Source organism: Leuresthes tenuis, unplaced genomic scaffold (genome assembly GCF_036924035.1).
Source record: "Leuresthes tenuis unplaced genomic scaffold, fLeuTen1.0.hap1 SCAF_1, whole genome shotgun sequence".
NCBI classification, from domain to species: Eukaryota; Metazoa; Chordata; class Actinopteri; order Atheriniformes; family Atherinopsidae; genus Leuresthes; species Leuresthes tenuis.
In genome coordinates, this window is record NW_027325355.1 from 15,420,129 (window position 1) to 15,443,308 (window position 23,180).

General features: G+C 40.6%; 2 protein-coding genes across 3 annotated transcripts; one reads left to right on the forward strand and one right to left on the reverse strand.

The window, feature by feature from the left end:
- Nucleotides 1–21: 21 nt before the first annotated feature.
- Nucleotides 22–12,856, reverse strand: LOC140290878 (cysteine-rich motor neuron 1 protein-like). Its single transcript, XM_072379376.1, has 5 exons — nt 12,594–12,856; nt 2,562–2,780; nt 285–512; nt 156–172; nt 22–66 (listed from the first exon to the last, which is right to left on the reverse strand). Exons 1-5 carry the CDS (start codon nt 12,685–12,687, stop codon nt 22–24), a joined length of 603 nt encoding a protein of 200 aa, XP_072235477.1. The 5' UTR covers nt 12,688–12,856.
- Nucleotides 12,857–16,242: 3,386 nt separating this feature from the next.
- On the forward strand, nt 16,243–22,282 carry pjvk (pejvakin). 2 transcript variants are annotated; one of them, XM_072379503.1, is made up of 6 exons: nt 16,243–16,453; nt 18,376–18,571; nt 20,368–20,509; nt 20,843–20,960; nt 21,766–21,813; nt 21,939–22,282. In XM_072379503.1, exons 1-6 carry the CDS (start codon nt 16,243–16,245, stop codon nt 22,280–22,282), a joined length of 1,059 nt encoding a protein of 352 aa, XP_072235604.1. The 2 variants fall into 2 exon arrangements, with proteins under 2 accessions (XP_072235604.1, XP_072235605.1); XM_072379504.1 differs by lacking the exon at nt 21,766–21,813 and having other exon boundaries at nt 21,981–22,282.
- Nucleotides 22,283–23,180: the final 898 nt, after the last annotated feature.

Genomic DNA, 23,180 nt, shown 5'->3' on the forward strand with positions numbered 1-23,180 from the left:
AAATTACTTATTATATTGAGATTATATACTTACATAAGGGATATCACCGGGCTCACCTTTCTGTCCCTAAAACGGAAGAACATGATTTTTTTAAAACAATATTTTCAGATTTTATCATTAAAAAGTACATGTATCTGTATGAATCAATCACTTACCTTGTAGCCCATAATTTCTGGGTGAAGGATAGAAAGAAGAAGTGAAATCACATTTTCAGTCTCTCCATTTGCACAGTGTATTGTATACTTGTAGAATATAAGTTCCGCAGCAGTTCAGCCGGGCCTTACCTATCCTCCTGCTGGCACTGGCAAAGCTGTCGCACACGGGGCAGCACTCGCCCTCAGGTGTGACGACCTTCTCGCAGTTTGTCACGATCTCACATTGAATCTCATCGCAGATTGCAACGCCGTTGTCACAGACGCACACGCGACAAGGTTCAGGCTTCCAGATGTCGTTGTGATGGTAGATCTCCTCGTCGACCGTGCAGCTTTCCTTTTTGCTCTCATCTGCAGCTGCTACAGAAGACAAAGTCAGACGCCGCATGTATTAGGGACACGCCATTCAACTTTATGTCCTTCACTCTGTGTTATCTTTGGCTTCTTTTCATAGATGCTACTAAAGAACAAATCATGTCTCTCTTTGTCACACCGCTAATAAGAAAGTAGTAAAGAGTCAATAGGCTTAACAAGAGGGACTGGTCTGGAAATGAGTGAAAAAGCAACCATTGTCCAGGGAAAAACTTTGAAAGATCTTCAGAAAGCCTAGAGAACTGCTGCTCAAGACCACTTTAAAAAGAAAACAAGAAAGTCTGGCTGTTCGGAAGGAAAATATAAAGAAATCTGGACTGGCAAAAGATCTTTGCACAGGACTATGGCTCATAAAGATTAACTTGAATGGTAAAAAAAAATATATACTTTTCAATTACTATTTGAAATAGTACACTGGTTCAAAATGATAGCAAATATGTGCTTTTATTATGTAATATAGTCAATATCGAGAACATGTGCATGTGTTTTTGGAATAACTTCTATAATATGATCACTGTACCTTTGACAAGGGTGGGTTTTCTTTACTTTGATAAATATTTTATTGTAAACACTTTACTAACACGCAGAGGGAAAATCTTTTGTGTCAGTATCAATCAACTGCAGAAAAATGTTGAATAAAATTTGTTGACCAATTGTTGGAAAGTTGGAAATGTAGCAGAAACAAAGAGATAGAGGCAAGTGGATTATAACCCCATGCAGTGACAAAACCTTCCTAACGATCACCACAATACACATTAGTATATATATACTTGTGGATAACTTGTCATGGATCGAAGTGAAAGTCCTCACAATTGGGAGGCAGTGAAAGAGTCTTTTCATAAAACTCACAAAAGACACAGACAGATGGGGAGTTCGACAACAAAAAAATCCAACATAAACCTTGAATGCATGAAAATTACTGGCAAACAAGGCAGAACATCCAAAGAAGCAAAACTGGTGATAGTGAGGGTCTCACAATTAACAACCAAACAAACACCAGATGCCACTGAGCGAAACACAGGGTGGGTCACCGGCCCACCGTGGGGCCAAAACAAAAGCAACGGGGAATAAATGCGAATAAAGTAAGGACAAATTAACCAGATGTGATGGTAATAGACAGCAGTCAGGTGTTAAAGAGGCAGAGAGCAAAGTTAACAGGAATGAACCAAGTAGAATCTCGCCACAAGGAGGGAAACCCAATTTCAAAATAAAGCTGAAATTTTAAGTAAAATCTTAAACTTCTGAATGTTAACCTTCAAACCTAAAGAAAGATAGACTAATGAAACAACCAAAACTAACAAAAGTACATGACATCATTTTAACCCTCAACAAACAACAGTCAAACTCTGCTACAAACCACAACCAAGACCAATTATATTCTACATCATTTGAACTGGGTATTAGTCATTTGAAAAAAATTTTTTTTATCACAACTATATAATTTCCCTTTGGGATGAATAAAGTAATTTTTCATTTATTCTAATTTCATCGGGACCCATAAGATAACCGGTCCCTACAAGGTCAGTAATTATACCATATTGCGCCCTATTGACGAAACAAAAATAAAACACACACAAGCCAGGTTTCCATTTACTGGTGAAGCTAATCTGAATCTGAATCTTTTAAAAAAACTGCAAGAAAAGGGGAGCATCAACCAGACTCATTTTCATTAACTGCTTTGAAGTGAATAAACAAGACCATTTAGTGCCACCACAAGGTGGTGGTGTAGGCTACATTCCTATATGTTGCTGTCGAATAAATTGTTTTCTTTCATAGAAACAAGCCACAAAAAGGGGGGAAAAAAAGCCAGCAACATCTGCGGTGAACATCCACGAGAGGAAAATCTTCAGACATTGCCTTAAACTCTGGGACTATCTGGGATTTTATATCATATCTGGGAATTTACGTGATTGACTAAATTGTTTCCATTTACACTCATGTTCCCAAAGTGGTTGTTATCTGGCCATGATTGACTCATTATATATGGATACGCTATAGTATGTAAACTGGTAACTGTGTGTAAAAAGGGGTAATTACCTGTTGCAGGGTCTGTACTAAGAGTAAGCGTTGAAGCAGAAGTTAAGCACACAGGGCAACATTCGCCCTCTGGGATCACCGTTTTCTGGCAGTCACCGAGGTCCTCGCATACCACATCCTCACACATAGTGGTCCCCATATCACACACACACACCCGACATGGCTCTGGGCTCCACATGTCCTGGTTGGCGTAAACTTTTCCATTTGCTGTGCAGGTGTCTTCGTGAAAAAGAAACATAGACAAATTCAGTTCAGTACTGTTCAAAACATGAGCTGAAATTCAAGAAGAGACAATCACTGCTGTAGCACATGGCCACACCTGTAGATGAACTTGAAAGCACACATACATAACATTTACGAAATTGACTGTTTTCCAACATTTTCAGGCAGCCATTAGTTCATTAAAATGTACTTGAAATATATGGTCTACTATAAAAAGCATCCTGTCTGCAGTCAATATTGTAGACAAAGTAACAGAGTGGGCTTGAACTACAAATTCAGACTGTTGGCTGCCTCAAAACAGAAGGAATAACACAGCCCAAAAGCATCCAAAATGTAGTATGCATTTTCAAGGGCCAAAGCCTGTGAGTATAAAGGTAAAGCTAACATGCTTGAATCCTATTACCATGCCTGTAATCATATTTCTGGTGCATCATTTAGCCTCCACATGTGCTCAAGATGATTTCAAAGACTTGCAAATGCAAAAAGACATTTATGGCTTTGAGCAAAACGAGAGAGCAGGGGATTTCGTAGGGGAATACACCTTATTTGGTCAATAAGTTGCTTGCTCGACACTCGTGTGGCAGTTTTGATGGCACACACGTAGGTTGAGAAGTGAACTTATCTGGTAAAAATTCAATGTATTCCCTGTCAAATGGAAAATCAGAACACAACGACATATATTCAAAAATGAGCATTTCACAGTGGTGTGCACAGGCTGAAACATCACCACGAACTGCTGGGTTCAGGAACAACACACCGCACACAATACAGGAAGAAAATTCAGGCTTTCTGGCAGAAAGATGCAGGTTACAGTTCAGTTTACCGGTTTCTGTGCTCGACTGCTCTTCTGCAGCTGAGCACACAGGGCAGCACTCGCCCTCTGGGATCTCTGTGGTCTGGCAGTCACTTACATCCTCACACACCACGTCCTCACAAAACACCGTCCCCATATCACATATACAGAGTTGACAAGGCTTTGGGCTCCATATCTGATTGTTGGCGTACTCTTTGCCGTCTTCTGTGCAGGAATCTTTGTGAGGAAGAACAGCAACTGGCATCAGTATGCAGAGCCATTCTCTGTCAGCTGGTATAGTTATGTGTCATCATTATAGACCCGCAGATTTATGAGCTTTCTGTGGTAATTTGTTGATGATGAAACAGTTTTTAAAATCCCAGCCTGCTCTCATGGAAGGTCTTGTGACAAAATTTATTAATTCGGCGCACACAAATCTTTTTTGAGGCATTTAACACCATTTTTAATGTATTTCACATGAAAGCGTTTCTTAACCTGACGCATTTGGTGGCCACAAACGATACCTTGGAGGCTGGACAGATGGACTCTCTTCTTTTAGTGATCTTCGTTGTGGGGGTTTCTATTTTAAACCAAGCCATGCTGTTTTCCTAACCTTAACCAAGCAGTTTTTGGTTCCCCACTCCAACCGAAAAGGGAGTAAACGTGAAAGTAAACAGCAGGTCAGAAGTGTGACAACAGAAAGAAGTAACGACACTGGTTAAGTTTTGCTCGTCTGTACGAAAGTCCCCTCCAGTTCCTATGATAAAATTAGCTGATCTTTAAAGGAGGAAACATCCCCACATGTCATTTTGTGCTAACGTCTATTACCATGAAAAGAAAATAAGTAAAAGTCATGTCAAATGAGCTCAAATCAATAGACAGAATTTCATCACCGTTTCATGCACTGGTGGGAAACTGTGTTCAGTAGCATTGTTTGAATTAAATTTAAAGTATATTAAACACATTTTAGGTTACAGTCAATTTAGCCTGTCCTCTTTGCAGTTTGTAGTGGAATTATTATGGCTCAATGCCTCCTTTTGGGGCGTGCTATCTTTAAGCTCTGCTTGGTGAGGTTTGAGCACAGGTTGGATCGGTTACCACATTTAAAGGTGTTAATGTTCCATACAAAACCACCCGGTGTCGCACTAGAGCAGCAGACTAACTCCAAAACAAACTGAGCCAAAAGGTAAAAAAGCAAGAGCGAACTTCACAGATCATCTTCGCGTCAAGGAGGATTTTTATGCTAACAACAAGGCATGCTCTGGAACAATTTTTTGTTTTCTATGAGCATCAATAAATGTTTTCAGAAGCAAGACAAATGCTGAGTGATTGAAGTTCCTATGGAACAGCTGTTGTAATCCATTTGCTTCTTAAAATGTATGTATTTAATGTAAAATCTGAATCTTAGGAGGGTGTTCCCCCTCTCCCCAAGAGCCTAATTGGTTACCTCAGCCCTCAGTGCCAACTCGACTCTGCTTGTATCTTTTTGGAAATTTGGGGGAAAAAAGGGGAAACAAATAAATAAATAAACTGAGCTTTTGATTGGACGAGTCAAGAGTCAGTCCAGGATGAGTCACCAAAGATTTCAATTTTCTACCACGTCTAAAATTCTTCTGCAGTGAGGATGTCACTCAAAAAGAAAAAGGAAAATGTCTCACGTTGAATAAGCAGATGAATTATATGGGGTGGAAATTTTTGTATCCACTTTAGTTTTCCTCAGCCCGCAATCAATAAAAAAATCTTTCTAAACTACAGTCCGAGTTAAAGTAAGTTGACATAAATAGAGCCAGTGAAGATGTTCATCTTACCAGTGTTTACCAAGTTCCAAATATTTATTACCAGTTTTATTGTCCATGTTAGGAGCATGTGGTGTGGCTGCTGAGCACACGGGGCAACACTCGCCCTCAGGGGCCTCGGTTGTCTCGCAGTCCCCTAGCTCTTCACACACCACCTCCTCACACACCACAGTTCCTGTAGCGCAAATACAGTCTCGACATGGCTCTGGGCTCCATCTCTGATTGTTGGAGTAGGTTGTGCCATTTTCTGTGCAGGTATCTTCATGAGACAAAACAGCAATTCCATGAGAAATGTGGGCGATTCCCTTTCAGTGTGAACATCATTATGGGGTTTTCGATCATATGTTTTCACAAACCCTCAAGAAGTTCCTTTTCTCTTTGATTATGCTACTTAAGCTAATCACTGACCAATCTCAAGTCCACTCTTATTGTAACATTAGCTAAGAAATTATGGAAAGATCTATTTAGCTTTTATCAAACCATGATTCGGTTTGACGGCGAGTGGTTTAAAAACCTTTCTTCAATAGCTGTTGTGGGACAGTGAAGGCAAGCACTAAAATGAGCCCTGAAAGTTTCTGGTTCTCCTGACTCAACACGTAACCACCGTCAGCCTAACTTGCTCTCAGCTGAACCACACAGCAACACGGGCTGCTGCAGCTATCAATATTTCCATCAACTGCTGAGGTCTCTGTTCAAAAACATAAGAAGTGAGTCAGGAAAAGAAATAAATGACAAAGTTTACAACACTTTGTGCATGCAAAGTATAAAAAAAGCAACTCCCATGCATATCCTGAGAGGAGATACAGTACAACTTGCCAAAATAGTTAAAAACACCTGGAACGTTCAACTAGCTGGAGTAAATGAAAGCTCAGAGCTGCCTTACAGTTGCATACTTCACATATTTCTCTTTTATCATTTGTGTATTGCACTTTCTTTTGCATCCTGCCTTTAGTTTTCCTACCTCACGTATACTAATGATACTTATCTGTACATGTACTCCCCAGATTTATTTTCTTCTTGCCAGCTGTTAGGGCAACAAGGGCTCTTGTACACCAAATCGACTTCAAGTCCCAGCAGAGACAAAATTGTCCCCTGCTGGGTCACTGTTTCGAGTGACTGGGGAAACAAATAGCACTCAAACACACCTCAAATATCTAGTCCAACTGCCAGCTAGGATGTGCTATCTGTGCCTTTGCAAGAGGACATAACTCCCCTGCATATATGAGGGCCGTAATAAATTTACAGTATTCAACAAGGGAAACCAAAGGAACCCGTCACATCAACTCTACTGAAACCCCCATAATGACGTGTGATACCAACTGAAAGGGAGCTGAAGGTGCTGAAAATTCCTCACAGCAGCAGTCGTTTCCATTTACCTGCTTTAGAGTCTGTCGTGTGAGTCGGTGCTGCGGTCGAGCACACGGGGCAACACTCGCCCTCTGGAGTCACCGCCACGGGGCAGTCACTGAGCTCCTCACACACTTCGTCCTCACACACTACAGCCCCAGTGTCGCACATACAGGTTCGACACGGCTCTGGGCTCCATATCTCATTGTTGGAGTGGACTGTTCCGTTTGCTGTACAGCTGTCTGTGCAAGCAGAGCAGCAGTCCACACTTCAAGCAGTTCTACTGTGAAAGACTCAGGGCAGTGTTGATAATTGACACGTTTAAAACTCTGAAGGTCATGAAACCACATGCGTGCATGGGCAGGGAATCATCACATCAAAGGTATTATCTGAGGGGGTTCGATGAAGATTTCAGAAGCTAAGTTAAAAGGAATAATTCAGATACAAACATGTGACAGAGTACATTTGGGGGAGACACAGGAGACATACTCCTTCAATCATTTACAAACAAAGAAATGCAGCAAACACAGTAGAGGATGGAATGAATTTTGGTCAGCTTTACTTGATAACTGACTTGATGACCAATAAGAATGGTTTTACAGAGAAAAGCGAGGCAATTTTTTTTTTTTATCATGAATTTACTAGTTGAAAAAGTATTGTTACTTATCCTCTGGGACGTTTAAAGCAGCTGACTAGTCTTGGAAACAGTTGAAAAGTAGAAGTTTAAAGCAGCATGACACGAAAAGCACAACTGCCTCAAATAGATATCAAAACAGCATCAGTCTTTGTATCGCTGACACTAAAAGTGAAAAACTCAAATCTAACCGGCTGTATAAAACAAAGCCGAATCCCACTGATTTTTATATATCTTCTTTTTTCCCCCAGAAGTTATGGAATTAATTCTGAATAAAACTGTCTTCCTGTTACATACTGATTGTATTTAGGGACCATGTGTTCATAGTTAAACAGAGGGGCGTAGTCTTCAAGTCATGGGCCTTTAACCATTAAGTCGCATCCTTGAAATTGTAGTGTCCGTTTTGCTAAATGTAAGCTTTAAGTATTTGAATAACTGCACCTTATCTTGGATAAGCACAATCACAGTGTTTATAATCTGAGCCGATTTTCTCCATATCTTACCAGGGGCATTTAGAAAAGAAAAAGAACAGCACAAAATGCAAACATTGCTGCACTTTTTCATGCGAACCGGAGACCCTTCCAAACTGAAGGACAACCTTTCATTCTTGTTGAACTACAGCCCCACTGATTTAGTAAGTGATCATGAATGATTATCTACGCGAAGCACTTCTAAACGTGTATTTTTTGCTCAGTATTTACCAAAAGAGAACTGTTTTCAAAGTAAGACTTCAACACACTTATTGAGAGTTTACGGGAATTTTTTATTTTTTTTTAAAAACCCCAAAACAATAAAAACATCATCCTTCTGATAGACACTTTAGGGGAAATTGCTGCTAACTAGCAGGGTGCTTTAATGTGCCAGTCAGTGACTAGACTGCGGTTGAACTTGACAGCTCCTGGCAGTGAATGTCTCTAAAAATGTGTCTGTATGCAAGTGTGCAATCATCTCTACAACAAGAAATGTATGTCTGTCGCCACTTGACATTTAACGTAAAACAGGGGAGGCCTGTAATTCCATGTTAACATCTCACAGGACGCAAAACCTATCAACATGTCATGTGGAATCTTAAAATTTAGAAAGAGGAGAAAAGAACTGCCTTTTTCAGCGTTGTTTCTGACCTAAAGAGAGCGAGAAAACATGAGACTAAGTTAGGGCGACCACATTTTTTTGTGTGTGTGAAACACAGTTTGCGTCATGCTTGCTGATCAAAATCTTGTACGCTCCACAGATTCATCCCAAAAGAATTATGAAAAGCAAATATGGCCACCTGCTAGTCCCATGGGTTTTGTGAGAGCATTTTAATCCAGCCAGTTTAGTTACATCCCTAAGCACTAATTATGTGGTGGAGCCTCTCCCCACGAAAGAGGACATTTTTCAAAAGCAGCAGTTATTTCAGGGGAAACCGCAGCAGCTGTATTATATGTTGGGCTTGGGTAGAACTTGTGGTTTGACTTTATTTGGGAGAGCACTGAGGTGCCACACCCGGAGAAACCTACTGCCATGAAACCTGCTTCACCCCAAAGAAGCAGTGACTAAAATTCAAAGAGCTGCCAATTTATGCAGCAGGCCCGTCACGCTGTAGAGCATTTGTGATCATGTGTTGATTTTATACGGAATACTCAACCTTTCATTTTCCCCCCAAAAAAACTTTTTGCATATAAGATTGAGCTTTTTTCAAACTAAAGATTTGCAAAAAGTCCATTAAAGTTCACGAACAAACTTGGCATTTTGTCAGTGGACCTTGGTTTATTTGATTATAGCTTACATATACAGCATAAGCTCAACTATGGTTTCTTTCTATTCTTTTTTTCTTTGTCTTTTTTTTCAAGCCAGTGGCTTTAAGACTTGAACATTTAATCATGGCAAAATTTTATGTGGCATACATGAAGGAAATGATTCAGTCTTTTTTGTTTATCTTTTTTTTTGTCCATGTCAATAATCTTAACTACAGAAAACAAGGGAAAGGTAAAATTTAAGTTTATTTTTCTGACTCCGTTTCAATTACTAGTTGTTTTTGCTTCTCATAGCTTTACAAATGAAACAATACAAGAATAATAAAAACCCAATCACATTTTAGTTAACGGGGACTGAAAGGTGCAAAAAAAACTCAAAAAGAAAAGACATATCTTTGCCACAAGAGCCAAAGAAAAATATCAAGAGAGAGAAGTAAACTTCAACTTGCTTAAGATATATACAAATTCACTTCTGAGCAATCGAAGCTTTGCTGTTTTTATTCCTGTGACAGGAACTAAAACTGAACTAGCTAGAGGCTACACTTTTTCATGTAGCTAAAATTTAACAATGAACATTTTTACTTCCATTTTGATACTTGATGTGTTGATCTACAAAAAAGGAAAGAAAAGAATGTGATTCTTAAATGTTAAATAAGAGATATGATAAGGAAGGGTGATGAAACTTTTATTGACTTTGATTCAATTAAATCCACTCAGATGCTGAATGTGAGTCTGCTGACAGTTTAGCAGGCAGACTGAAAAAACATGAAATTGCTGAGTCACTGTGAGCTTAGCGGGTACCTAGACCGCAGGAATTCATGTTAGCTTTTCAGCTTTCTAGTTAAGAGTTAAAGATAAATTTAACTCAAGGTAAAACAGCAATATGTCAGCTTATCTTGGCACACAAACTCTAAAACAATAAAACGTGCTAATTTACTATGAGCTAAGCACTCCTCCAGCCAAAGTTATGTTAGCTTGTCAACGCTTGTTGAGATTAAGACTGATTCCACTCTCGTAGAAGCTAAAATTGCCATTCTTCAAACAACCCAAATGGAGTTGAATGATTTTGTTTGTGACTGTAAATACTAAGCTATTGTGTAGCTGTTAGCTCAGCTTAGCACATAGGAACAGTGGAGGGTGATGACGCTGTGAGCTAAGCACAGAGGTATCACAGCTTAAATAATTTAAATAATTTTGTTAGCTACTTAATAAGTGTTAAGCATGAGAAATCAGGTGAAAAGATTGATAACACTCTTCAAGATTTCCATTGAATCCTAGGCTAATACTTGATATGAATTCTTTAATCCTATCCAAGTTATGATAAGAAGTTATTAGCCAACCAGGAAGTGTTGCCATAGCATATTGTATTTACATGTAGCTAAAGCCCATTTCACATATCAGTTGTGTCTTTTTTGGCGCATAAAGACATCTTCATCAACCCGCTGTTGATCCTCCCTTATTGTGTAATTGTGGAAGTGACAATATTATTTAGAGTTGTGTGTTTCACAATGTTGGCTTAACTTACAAACATAGCCCTTTTTACCGCTGTTCCTACCTCCCATGCTGGTTCAAGGACTTATAAGTGGCAGTGGTCGGGACACAAATGCGCAATGAAGGCTCATCTGTCCTGACTTGAAGGGCAAGTGGGAAAAGGCCATCAGCCAACCAGCAAAATAGTGTCCTTGAGGGTGATGGTTAAGTTGTATAAATTATGTATCTTAGCCCTAACCTAAACCTAACCATGAAGTGGTAAAACAATTTTTGTAAAGAGATGTTTTGCTATTAACTGCACACAGTCTCAAATGGAAAAACCTGCTGCTTTATTTTGCTCAGGACTCCTGTCATGGTCCCATGGTATTTGAAAATGACTGCCATGATGTGGAAACTCAAATGAGTTGTACTTTCCTCAGTACTTTATAGAATACCATTATGGGTTGTGTTGAAGGGTATAAACAAATGACCTATGATTGTTTCTATCAAAGGACTCTATTAAAGGGGATTAGCAGGTAATCAGATTATTGCCAAACCAAACCAAAACCATTCAGGCAACAATGGTGAAAGGTGCTGATAACATGTGAGCCTTCCTCCTAAGATGGTGCCTCTGCCTCAAAATGCAACTTAGCGTGACATACCTTCACATTGTAGTCGAAAGAACTTGTTTGATCAGAAAAAAACTAAGTATTTTTCCATTTCACAGGAGGTAGATATGGTTTGTTGCCCTCATACTTATCTATATGTTTAATTCAAAGCATTATGCATAGGGATGTATTTAAAAAAACCTTCAGATGACACTTGAGGTGACAAAACAGTGTAAACCTCAATTTTCAACGGAGATCACAGATTTTTCACCTTTTAATAATTAAAATTTCCTTTAATTATATCACTTTAGGCCTGCACATGACATTTAGCTGGCCAAAGTTGGAGAAACTGCCTTCACACAACCTTACTGCACCTGAATTTGAAAGGTTTAGACCTACAAACAGCTGGTGCACGTCTATAAGTGTAGAGTTTTTTTTTTAGTCAGTCTTCTCAGCATGTATGCTTCAGTGGAGGTGAGGTTGGATAAAAGCAAGAGAAGCATAATTCATATCCAGAATCTTCTCACGTTGGGTGTGTCTTGTCTGCCTTTGGCCCGAAGTCTGACCATAATTAGTGGCCTGCTTTTGTCCATCCCTTCCACAAGGCCACATCATTATAGCTGTCACATCTAGAACCCCCTCATTCAGCTTCAATCTTGCACTGAAATAGACCAGCCTCCCCTGCACTCTCTTTAGTATGAGCTGCTGCATGTAGGGGAGAAAGTATTTTTGACCCAGGATCACGTCCACTGGGAAGATGTATTTTAGAAAAAAAAAAAAGAAAAGGGAAGAGCCACATTTTTCAGAACCCCCTTGAATTTTGTATCACTTCACCTCAAAATCAGCCTAAAGAGTTTTATTCAATGATTCCTAATCAGCTGTTTTTGACAGATGTTTTCCTTTAAAACACTCGTCATCATCAGATGTTTTTATGGATCCACAAACAAGAAAATGGACTTTAAATATGGCTTACGAAGTTTCTCTGGTGCTGTTTGTGGGTGTGATTTTAACCTTTCTGTGCAAACCACAAGACCAACAAAGTCCAAGTTCTTTGAGGCAGGATAGCTAAGTTTAACCGAAATGCATTTTGAAAGAAACAAAAACAATAAAAGCAAAAAAAAAAAAAAAACAGGCCTGGGATAAATGCTTAAAACAGTCATGTCATGACAGTTTTAGAAAAGTAGACATTATGTGTCATTAGAAGACAGAAAATCCAAAAAAACATTGTCTTCCATTTAGCAAAGATGGAACAATTATATTGTATTACTGAATATAATATATACTAGCATGGACAAATGTTTCTGTCATAATAAAAGCTCAAAAAGGAAGAGGAGTTATCCGTTGTTACTGAAACGTATCAGGTGTCAACACCGATAGCCAATCACAGGTCAGACAGAGAAATTATATCTGGGCAGCTGTTACTTACCATTTTTCATGTCTTCTTGGCAGGTCACGGCAATTACCTGAGCCAAGGTGAGGGCCAGGCATATTGTAATCCTAGAGCGAAACAAGGGGCCCATGTCTGCGTGCCAGACGTGCGGCGTCCTCACACACAGCTGCTGCAAAAGCAGACGGGGATGTCAGAGAGAGGCCGACCCCAAGCTACAGCATCCAGGCTGAAAAATCCAAATATCCCTAAGTGCAATAGGCTGCTGGATGAGCAATCACTGCAAACTGAAACAAGCTCTCTCTACCCGTCCCTCCAGCACTCTCTCTCTTGAACCTCCCTCCCTCCTCGCTCCCTCCCGTCTGCTCTCTCATCTTTACTTGTTCCTTTATTTCGAGGCCAGCCTCCTCCTCAGGCTCCTGCAGTTGCCTTGAAAGACGAGGGTAATTACAGGCTGCATCAAATTTGTTCTTTCAAAAGACTGATGGAGGACGGGATGGTATATGTTTCTGAAAGTTAAAAAAAGAGATGACTTCAAAGCTGCCGTTGAGGAGCTCTTTGGGGACACTGTAGCTTCTAAATGTGCAAGACACTCTTCTGATGGGGGGAATGAGGTTCGTGAACATCTGTATAAGAGTAGCCCTTTTTTTTCCATGTTCCATGCTCTTCCGTTCATTTTCTATACTTGGGGGGGGAGCTATCCCAGTCCATCAAGAGCAATCCTTACTCTGCATCAGTGGGTGAAACTATTCAAAATGGTCCCCTGTTCAAATTCTGCCTGTGAGATGCTGCAAAACACAAAATACATCATGATCTAATTTGAATTTTGAGCATCAACCAAACTTAAAGCTACTGTAGACTATAGTTCAATTCGGGTCAACTTGGTGTTTTAGTATCTTTCAGCCTAGTGTTTTGGTTTCACTGCATGCAAGGTTAAGGTTTCTATCAAAGACCTTATGAAGATTGTGGAGCTGTTTGCTACTAAAATCAAATCAACAGCCAGATTTTCCATTGGGTGTTGGAGGAGACCAAACTAGAGCATGATAATTGGACTTGGATTTCTTAATGTTATATGCAATTGAATATGCAAATGTTTTAATGTGTTGTCATGACTTCACGAGGCGATGTGTTAAGTGCTCTATCACGTCGGTTTAATTTCACTAAAAGGGTTGTTATTGAAGATTTTAGTATCTTATTTTGGTTTTTGAATTAAAATGATGTAACTCTCCTTCATATAAATTGGTTACATTGTTGTTCTTTTAAGCAAATGAAGCTAAATGAAAGTCGACGTTTGTTATTTCTTCCTATTTATAACATGTTGATGAACCTGAAAGAATCCACTGGCTGACCTACATCTGTACACTCCAACTTGAGCAGTTTGCAGCGTGCATTTAACCTCCATTTGATGTGTTTTCCAGGGCAAAGCTCTGCCAAGTCGGTATATCAAGCAGGCCATCAGTCTCTGAGGTGATATCCCAGAGGTGGACAACAAAACGGACATTACATTGGTCTGTCATCGACGCCACTACTCCAAATACTGTCCTCTTCGTGAGGGACTTCAACTTCAAGGGGGTTGTCAAATACTTTCCAAAGTTACATTTCAGTACATTTCTCTCAGTGGATGAGAAGGATTCCATTTGTTTCCTTTGCTGAACAAGTCAGGAAGTGTTTCTTCAGGGTACTTCAAGAACAGCCTGATTTCTCATTAAGGAATCAGAGAGCCACCCAGGGACAGAGTGTAGCAGATGGGAAGACTGTTCCTGTGTCAGGCAGGAACCCGATTTTGCACTGAACATGCACCAACAGAGATGCATAACATTACATACAGCCTATATTTCTGCTGAACTAAAGCCCAGAAAATGAACTTCACATCTTACACTTTGAAGACCATCCACAGCCACCTTTCTGCAACCCTGCGGCTTAGACTCCTGGTTGGATGTAAGTCGTCACCTTCTCATTCCACGTAACTCACCTATCAGTTTTCAGTGCCAGTTTTTCATTGGTCAGAAAATTTGCTCCGGCCTCTGTTGGCTTCTCACATGATGTATGATATTTTGGCCAGTTGACATCCGGCTCAAAGTAGATGAGGCAATGTTATTACAATGTATTCAAAGTTATCAAGATATCTCATCTCTTTATGGGTAATTCTTATTGTGAAAGTGACAACTTATCACACGAAGAGTGTATCAAATTCTCACAATATCACACACAATGAAAGCTGGGATGGGCTCCAGGCTTTTTCTTTGGACTTTGGCTGCTTTTTCACTCATTTTCAGTTCAGTCCTTGTTCTTGACCATCTCAATACAATGTGTTTTTTAGGCCACTGAACACTGACCAATGAATCATTCAAGCACAGAAAGGGACCTAAAACAAAGGCTGTACCAGTGTTGTGTCTAGACATAACAGACTACTTCACAAACAACCAATTTTGAAATCTCATCTGTAGGCACTAAGTAACTTGCAGCAACAAAGTAGAACAAAAGGCATCTGACATCCAAAGAACTGTACATTGCATGTTTGCAAGCTGCAGGATTGCTGCATCTATTCCTTGTTTCTCTTATATTATAGAAAGAAATCATGGGTGAATCAAGACTTTTGCAGAGTTCCTTGTAAATCCCTTTTTTTTGTGTGTAGAAGGGGATTCACTTAGCTCCACCCTGTTATAATTAAGTGGTCTTCAATGTGTTATTACAACAATTATATGTAAAAACACAACAATTCTAAGCCTTTGGGGGGATACTTTTGCATTTCTCATCAAGCAAAACCCATGTCCAAAAATTCCAAATTAATTCAGAAGCATAAGCCTTGGAGATTTATATCATAATTCATGAGAGTAGTTAATCAAAATCCAATTTTGCGGCATCCCTCAATCCTACTGATAAGCTGAAAGTGCTTTAACATGCTTGCACTGACCTAAACTGAGCATACTCAAATTCCATTCAATTGTGTTTAGTCTGATCTAATGTACAGTAAATGCTGCTGAAATTTCAAAAAGCAATGACCCATCTTTAAGTCATACTTTGAAGCAATTACATGACCTTTTCTAGCCAGCAAGTGGAAATTAAAGGGAGGGTAACATAAAGGAAACTAATATTTACCTCAGCTGCAGTGGTAAGAGAACTTCCAACCTTCAAACATACAGCGCATTCTATTTCTGGCTATATAGACTAGATGGTGGTGTAACCACAAGGGCCTTGCAAACAGGACACACACACACTGTTAGTAAAGGCCACGAGTCAGAAAGGTGGACAGTGTCCAAACTAAACCGAAGAAGAAGCCCAGAGTGCTTTTCAGGCTTCAAAAGAAGAGTCTGTGGCCAAAAGCAGATGTTTTGTGTATTAGAGACACACTGTTAAGATGAGATAAAATATTAACATTGTTTTCTCTTGAACAACATATTTCTTTACGATGTATAAAGATACATGTCAAAAGAAAAAAAAGGGTGGTCCCACAATTACGCCTTCCACCTTGTTTGTCAGGTGACAGGAAGCTTCAGGCCCTCAGCCATCAGGGTAACGCACACCTTGCCCCATATTCTCTTACACTTCACCTGCATTATTTATCATTTCACGAGTCTGATAGAACAGTCCCGAATTAGCCTCCCCTTTGAGAAGAGCACCGTTCAGCAAGCATAGACCCAGCAGCGGAGCGCTTTTTTTCTTGCTTGACATTAATGCATCATTTGAAATGTTTGCAGCAGCAACGAAAAATTTTGTGAAACAGGTGGGAGACACGGGGCGGTTAATTCCAGTTCCCAGCCTGAGTGAGGCCGACGGCTACCAGCCTCTCAGTCTGGTTACAAGGAAGAGGAAGAGGCATTTCTGGAAGAAGAACAAATACGCCTCAACCCCGTTCTCACTGAAAGACATCCTTGTGGGGGAGAAGGAGATCACTGCAGGTAATGTCTTAAATAGAGAGATCAACTGCATCGTTTGGTTCAAATCTGAGCATTTGTTTGCAGAAATGGAATGAGTGGTTGAAACAGAACAACTTCAAAGAGAAGCTTTAAGCTTCTAAGAATAAAAATGCTCCTCCTCTGCAATCTGATCTTGTCCTGCAGTGTGTGTTATTCAACTCTATAGTGTCAATCATCTTTTTCCCTTCAGTCAAGATGTTGTAATGACCTGAAATTCACAAGACATTTAAGGGAGGACTGCATGTGAGGACACAAATGTGGGAAATCATAAAATCTGAACAATCTATTTGGTGTGCAATCTTTGAAACTTCTGAGATATATCTACTAAAATCGCAAAAGGAATGATTTAACTGGATGTCTGATGGATTTCTGTTAGTCTAACAGGGCTTCATTATCAAGCCCTGTTGACTTGATAATAGCACCTTACTTGTAGCACCTTACAACAACCAGAGATTGACCAAAGTGCTTCACAACTCCAAAGTAGAAAAAAAAAGTAGATTATATATAACACAAGGCAACAACAAACAGGTGAGCCACAGCTTCAGTGAAAAACCAGTTAAAATAAATATGTTTTTAATTCGGCTTTGAACTGAGGTAGGTCCGTGGTGGAACGTAAATCAGAGGGCAGTGTATTCCAAGATTTCGGACCTGCCACTGCACAAGATCGGTCACCCCACTGCTTACACCTGGACCAGGGGACTTCCAGTAGATGATGACCAGCAGAGTGGAGAGCTCTGCCAGATTGGTGAAACCTCAGGGTTTCACTTATGTAGGGAGGTGCAAGGCCATTAACTGCGTTGAAAACAAATAACAAGTGAAGGAGTAAAGTACAGGTGTGATGTGGTCATGTTTACGGTTGTTAGTTAGGAGCCTGGCAGCAGCATTTTGTACCAGTTGTTGACGGTGGAGAGATGTTTGGCTAAGTCCAATGTACAATGTATTGCAGTAATCCAACCTTGAGTTAATAAAGGCATGGATGGATGTTTCCAGGTCACAGCGGCTCAGAAATGGCAGCAGCATTTTGTACCAGTTGTTGATGGTGGAGAGATGTTTGGCTAAGTCCAATGTATTGCAGTAATCCAACCTCCAGAGGCATGGATGGCTGTTTCCAGGTCACAGAGGCTCAGAAATGGCATAACTTTTGCAAGGAGGCGAAGCTGAAAGAAGCTTGCTTTCACAGCTGCATTAATTTGTGGGTCAAATTTAAGACTGGAATTTCACGCCCAGATTTTTTACATTATTACAGTGGACCAAGACCAGGTGTAGTAGTAGGTTTGATGAGCCAAACAAAATACATTCTGTCTTGTTTTCGTTTAGGGAGAGAAAATTTTGTGATAGCCAGAGTTTAATGTCACTCAGACATTTGTGGCATCCATGGCATCCATGGCATCTGGAGAGTTTGACACAATGGGCAGATAGAGTTGTAGATCATCTGCATACAGATGAAAGGAGACGTTGTACTTTAGAATTATTGAACCTAATGGTAGGAGATATAATGAGAACAAAACAGGGCCCAAAATGAACCCCTGTGGAATGCCAGAAAACAGAGGAGCTGATGAGGAGGAGAGGTCGCCAATCATCACAGAGAAAGTTTTTCCCTTGAGGTAGGACCTAAACCACTGCAGCTTTCTGTGTTTAAATATGGACATTACACCAAAAGTCTGTATTTAGCTGCCACTGAGCTTAGCTAGTAGCCGACTAGCTGAAAAAAACTGCCAAATATATCAGGACAAATTCATTGTTTTGCAAAATGTTTCTGCGTTCCCTGAAATCTTCTTGTTGTCTATTCTATTTAAATTCAATGTCTAATTGTAATATTACACAAATTTCCTCTCTGTTTTGGAGTGGAAGTGGAGCAAGCTCGGTCTTAGGTTCTAAAATAAGAATTGACTTTTCTCTTCCAGGCGTGTCGTCTTATCAGCTCCTCAACTATGAAGACAAATCTGATGTCGCTCTCAACGGTCGATTAGGAAACCACCTCGTCAATGACGTCGGATTCAACATCAGCGGGTCAGACTCTGTGGCCGTCAAAGCGTCCTTTGGCATTGTGACCAAACACGAGCTGGGGGTGCCCACTTTACTGCGTGAACTGAACTCCAGGTACAACACATACTACAGCCTGGTGTCAAAAGCACCCAACATCGTTATAATATCACAAGTCTGATTAGATTAAGTGGACTATGCTTTATTAATAAACCGTCTTTCAGGTCCGGGACTCGCCGCAGTCGGCCCCGGTTCGAATCCCGCATCGGACGGCGTTTCATTGCGTGTCATTCCCCCTTTCTCTTCTTTGTCTCTTTTTATCTGTCCTGTCCATTAAAAGGCAGAAAAAGATAAATAAAAATTAAAAAAACGGACGGATGGATGGAAGTGTTGATAAGAGCATGGTTGGTTTAGCACCACCACCACGAACGAAAATGCGGTTAATTTCGATTAAACCTGTGAGACTTTGTGTCTAATTAATGAGACACAAAGTCTCAAATTAATTAGATTAATTTTTTTAATCGAGTCCCGGCCCTGCTTTTTTTTAAGTGCTCAACACTCTTTTTATTCAGGTTGTTATGGAGTAAGTTTGGACAACTCTTTCTTAAGGATATTGTTTCAGTTCATTGTTTCTCTTCCATAGAAAATAAAATGGTAAGTGGCAGTCAGGTGCTGCTAATCATATGGACTCGATTAAGTCATCATCAGCAGGTGTGAGCACCTCTATAAATGCAGAAGCTTTGTCAGTTTGCCGGTCTGGAGCATTCAGGTGTGTGTTAACATAATGCCAAGAAGGAAAGACATCATCGCTGATCTTGGAGAGGCGATTATTGCTGTTAGGGAAGGGTTATAAGATCATTTCAAAACAATTTGGAGACCATCATTCGGCAGTGAAAGATTGTTCACAAGTGGAAAACATTTAAGACAGCTGTCAATCTTCCCAGGAGTGGTCGTCCCAGTCAAGTTCACCCCAAGGTCAGAATGTGCAATGCTCAGAGAAACTGCATAAAACCAAAAGCTGCATGTCAGACTTTACAGGCCTCAGTTAGCATGTTGAATATTAAAATTAATACCAGTACAATCAGAAAAAAACTGAACAAGTATGGCTTGTTTGGAAGGGTAGTAGGAGAAAGCATCCTCTCTTGAAAAAGAACATGGCAGCAAAGTTTCACCTGAACAACCTACAAGACTTCTGGAACAATGTGTTTTGGACAGATGAGACTACAGCGGAGATATTTGCTCATAATGCACAGCAGCACGTTTGGAAAAAACAAACGCAGCATATCAGCACAAACACCTCAAACCACCTGTCAAGCACGGTGGTGGAGGGCTGATGATTTGGGCTTGTTCTACAGCCACAGGACCTGGGCGCTTTGCAGTCATTAAGTCTACCTTGAACTTCTCTGTACTTCATCTGTTTGACGGCTGAAGCTTTACTGAAATTGGGTCATGCAACAGGACGATGATCCCAAACACAGCAGCAACTCTACAATTTCAAGTTGCTGCTGCTAAAGATGGTTTAACAAGCTACTGAATCATTGGTTTTCTTAGTTTTCTTGGCTTTTGAAACACTCTTCTGCATTTTGGATTAGCTTTTGTTGAATAAATAATGTCAAAGATCATCATATCATGTGTTATTGTTCATCTGAGGTTTGACTTACTTAATTTGATATGGACCTGCTGAACTTTAAAGTTTGACAGTATCATTGATGGCACGCCTTCCCCTGACGGCCACAACAAGTTGATGCCTGACTTCATACCTCTTGGTAACTCTGGAAACGTGAGAGCAGGTTTTCCCTCTAAGGATGAATAAATGATAATGTTATTCTACACTGACACTCATATGTGGGCTACATGCGTCGATTAGAAAGCAAGACAGAAAACGCATGCTGTTATCTTATTTACTCTTCCAGGAAGGTGGACCTGGATCACTGCCTGGTTCGTCAGTCGAGGGAGAGCGGCCGCACCGTCCTCTGTGTCGTTGTTGAAAGTATCCGCACTACGCGTCAGTGCTCTCTGACTGTCCACGCTGGCATGCGAGGGACAACCATGAGGGTAAAAAAAAGCATACACTACTGGTTTATATCCCTCTCCCTGTTATGTTTAATTGAGGCTTTTGCTCAGCTGAATTAAAATAATCTTATTCTGGTATCATGCAGACAGTGATTTGTCGGAACATTTTACATCATAGGATATCTTTAGCTGCTTTCATCTTCAATGCAAGTGATGTTTAGCTGAAACTTTTAACCCTTGAGAATGCCCTGAGATTGGAAAAAAAGTTAGCTTTTTTTTTTCAAAAGACTGAGTTTCAAGACTATGTTTTCCCTCGTTTTAATTGTTCATTTTTTGATGTGCAGAAGAGTCACACAGCTCTCCGCTCTGCTGCAGTTTCAGATCGATGACGGCAGAAATCCCAGAGGCCGAGACAAAGCCATCGTCATTCCGGCTCACACCACCATCGCCTTTAGCATCTGCGAGCTGTATGTACGACTGGATGGGCGACTTGGTAGGAGGACCACCCCTCAACACTCCTTGCTTGGAAACATAGATAATACCACATAAAACTTGACTCCGCTTATCAAATGTTGCTGCTTCCAACCTTTAATGTGGTGCCCTGAGGATAAGAAAGATGGGTTTTGAGAAAATGGAAGGTTTGTGGTTTGCTTCTGTGTCCCACATGAGAAGCCAGCAGTGCATCATTTGTGGTTGACACCTGAGGCTGTTTAGTATTGGCAACTTCATGCCAAGCATTCCTGTCTTAAATTCAAGGCTTTTCAAGAACCTTTACTCTTCTGCTGTCACGAGCAAAATTTCCTGATCAGACTGTGGGGATCATTTCAGAAAAGATTGTAAATAAGGTGGGTTCCCTCAAATGCATCTTTAAATGTCAAGAAAGATACTAAAGAAACCTTTACAGCAGTTACTACACCTGAAGCTGACATGTTTGAACGTTTCTGTGTGAAAATATGTTGGTTAAACAGTCTAAATGGATTTTCAGGGTGCTGTTCTTATGTTGCAGTTTTCCAGGTGGAAATACTCAATGATGTCGCTGACAGCTTTATATCACTTCTTACCATTTATGGAATAGATTTAAACCTTTTAATTAGCTTAAAATCTTGATTTTCAACACATGTGGCTTGTAAAAACGGGCAAGTTCGAGGACTGAACTGATGATTTGGTATTACCACAAAATGATAAGTGCCTGAACTAACTTGACTGGGTAGAATAATTAATTCTGTTACTTAAGGTGGACCCATTGGTGAGGAATTGTCCAACTAAAGACCCTGAACTGTCTTCTTCCTCCTTGTCAGATATCTGTGTGGCTCCAGAGTCTCAGGGAGGATTTGAGCGGGAGCAGATCAGGGAGCAGCTGGGCGGTTTCATCGGCCGCTTCTCTGTGGGTCGACTGCGTCGGTTCCTGTCCGGGATCATCTACGGGAACCCCTTCAGAGCAGGTACAATCGTAGAATTTAGACAAACTGTCCATGCACTTTTGCTGCTTTGCTTTTAACCGACTCCTGTGCAGATGACCGAACGTTCGAGGAGCTCACCCACTCCGACACTTACATGGACGACATGGTGACCGACTACTACGAGAAGGCCGCCAGCATGACAGATGTGTCCACCGCCTACCTGAGGGAGAGCTCCCACACACGGGTCAACCTCCTAAAGCACAACATCCCCAAGGGGCCTTGCGCGCTGTGCGGCATGGGCAGCCAGCGACGGGAAACCGTCTACGGCTGCTTGGAGTGCTCCACCGGGGGACAGAAATATGTCCGGCTGCATGTGGTGCCATGTTTCGATCTCTGGCACAAAACCCTGAGGTGAAAAAGTGGAGCTTTTGAATCGCGATCAGAGACTGTTTACAAAGCTGTCATGACAACTGGAGCGACAGCATCACGTCACGACTTTAGCAGCGGCCAACTGTCCCCGAAACAAAGATGTAAACATAAACCCGTTGTCCGTAGCTCACTTTGAGGTGTATCGCTTTCAGTTTACCTCTGGCAGCAGCCCATTTTCACACGTGTGCTCTGTGCACTGTGGCTGCCAAGCAGATGAATTATTCAGCGAGGGATCACGTGGAGACCAGTGAGGAAACGACCTGGTTTAGCTTGGTTCCAACTGTGTCACAGATGTGAAGTTTTTGTTTTCACAGTGTCAGACTTGAATTGATCTTTATTTTTATTAGTCTGTTGATTTGAAGACATCGCCAGTTTGCCTCTAACATGCTCAAAAATAGCTCAACACTATTGTAAGTACAAAGTAGTTTTCAAGTTATCAAATTCTTCTGGTTTAAAGTAAGGCTGTAACCATTTGTTCTTTACAATGACAGTAAGGTGTTTTTGAAGATAACAGTCATCTCATGATTCAGCAATTTTCCTTTTTCTTTGAATACTTCTTTTCTATATAAGAATAAAATCACTTACGTGCGCAAAAAAAAATCCTTTGGGGTTATTTCAAGTGCAGAAATAAATTTCTATGTGTGTTAATTGTATAAACATCTGAATTTATAATGGAGTGTACCCACATGATGTGTTTATTTAACAAATACAGCAGGTCTCCCTGGCAGCGACAGAGGGCCCAAACTACAGGAGGCTGCTGATCTGGTCCCAAAAATGTAATTTACATCCCAGAAAGGGAAGCTGGAGTGCCAAAATAGGAAGAAAAATAAATTATTGCAAAGAGATGAGGAAGGGTTACAAAGAAACATCCAAAGTCTGACATG

Coding starts and splice junctions, on each gene's coding strand:
- LOC140290878 (XM_072379376.1), bottom strand. CDS start 12,687: ATGGGCCCCTTGTTTCGCTCTAGGATTACAATATGCCTGGCCCTCACC. Junction 2,781..12,593: donor CCAAGAAGACATGAAAAATG/GTAAGTAACAGC, acceptor TTTTTCACGAAG/ACACCTGCACAGCAAATGGA. Junction 513..2,561: donor TAGTACAGACCCTGCAACAG/GTAATTACCCCT, acceptor TGTCTTCTGTAG/CAGCTGCAGATGAGAGCAAA.
- pjvk (XM_072379503.1), top strand. CDS start 16,243: ATGTTTGCAGCAGCAACGAAAAATTTTGTGAAACAGGTGGGAGACACG. Junction 18,572..20,367: donor CTGCGTGAACTGAACTCCAG/GTACAACACATA, acceptor TTACTCTTCCAG/GAAGGTGGACCTGGATCACT. Junction 20,961..21,765: donor ACGACTGGATGGGCGACTTG/GTAGGAGGACCA, acceptor CCTCCTTGTCAG/ATATCTGTGTGGCTCCAGAG.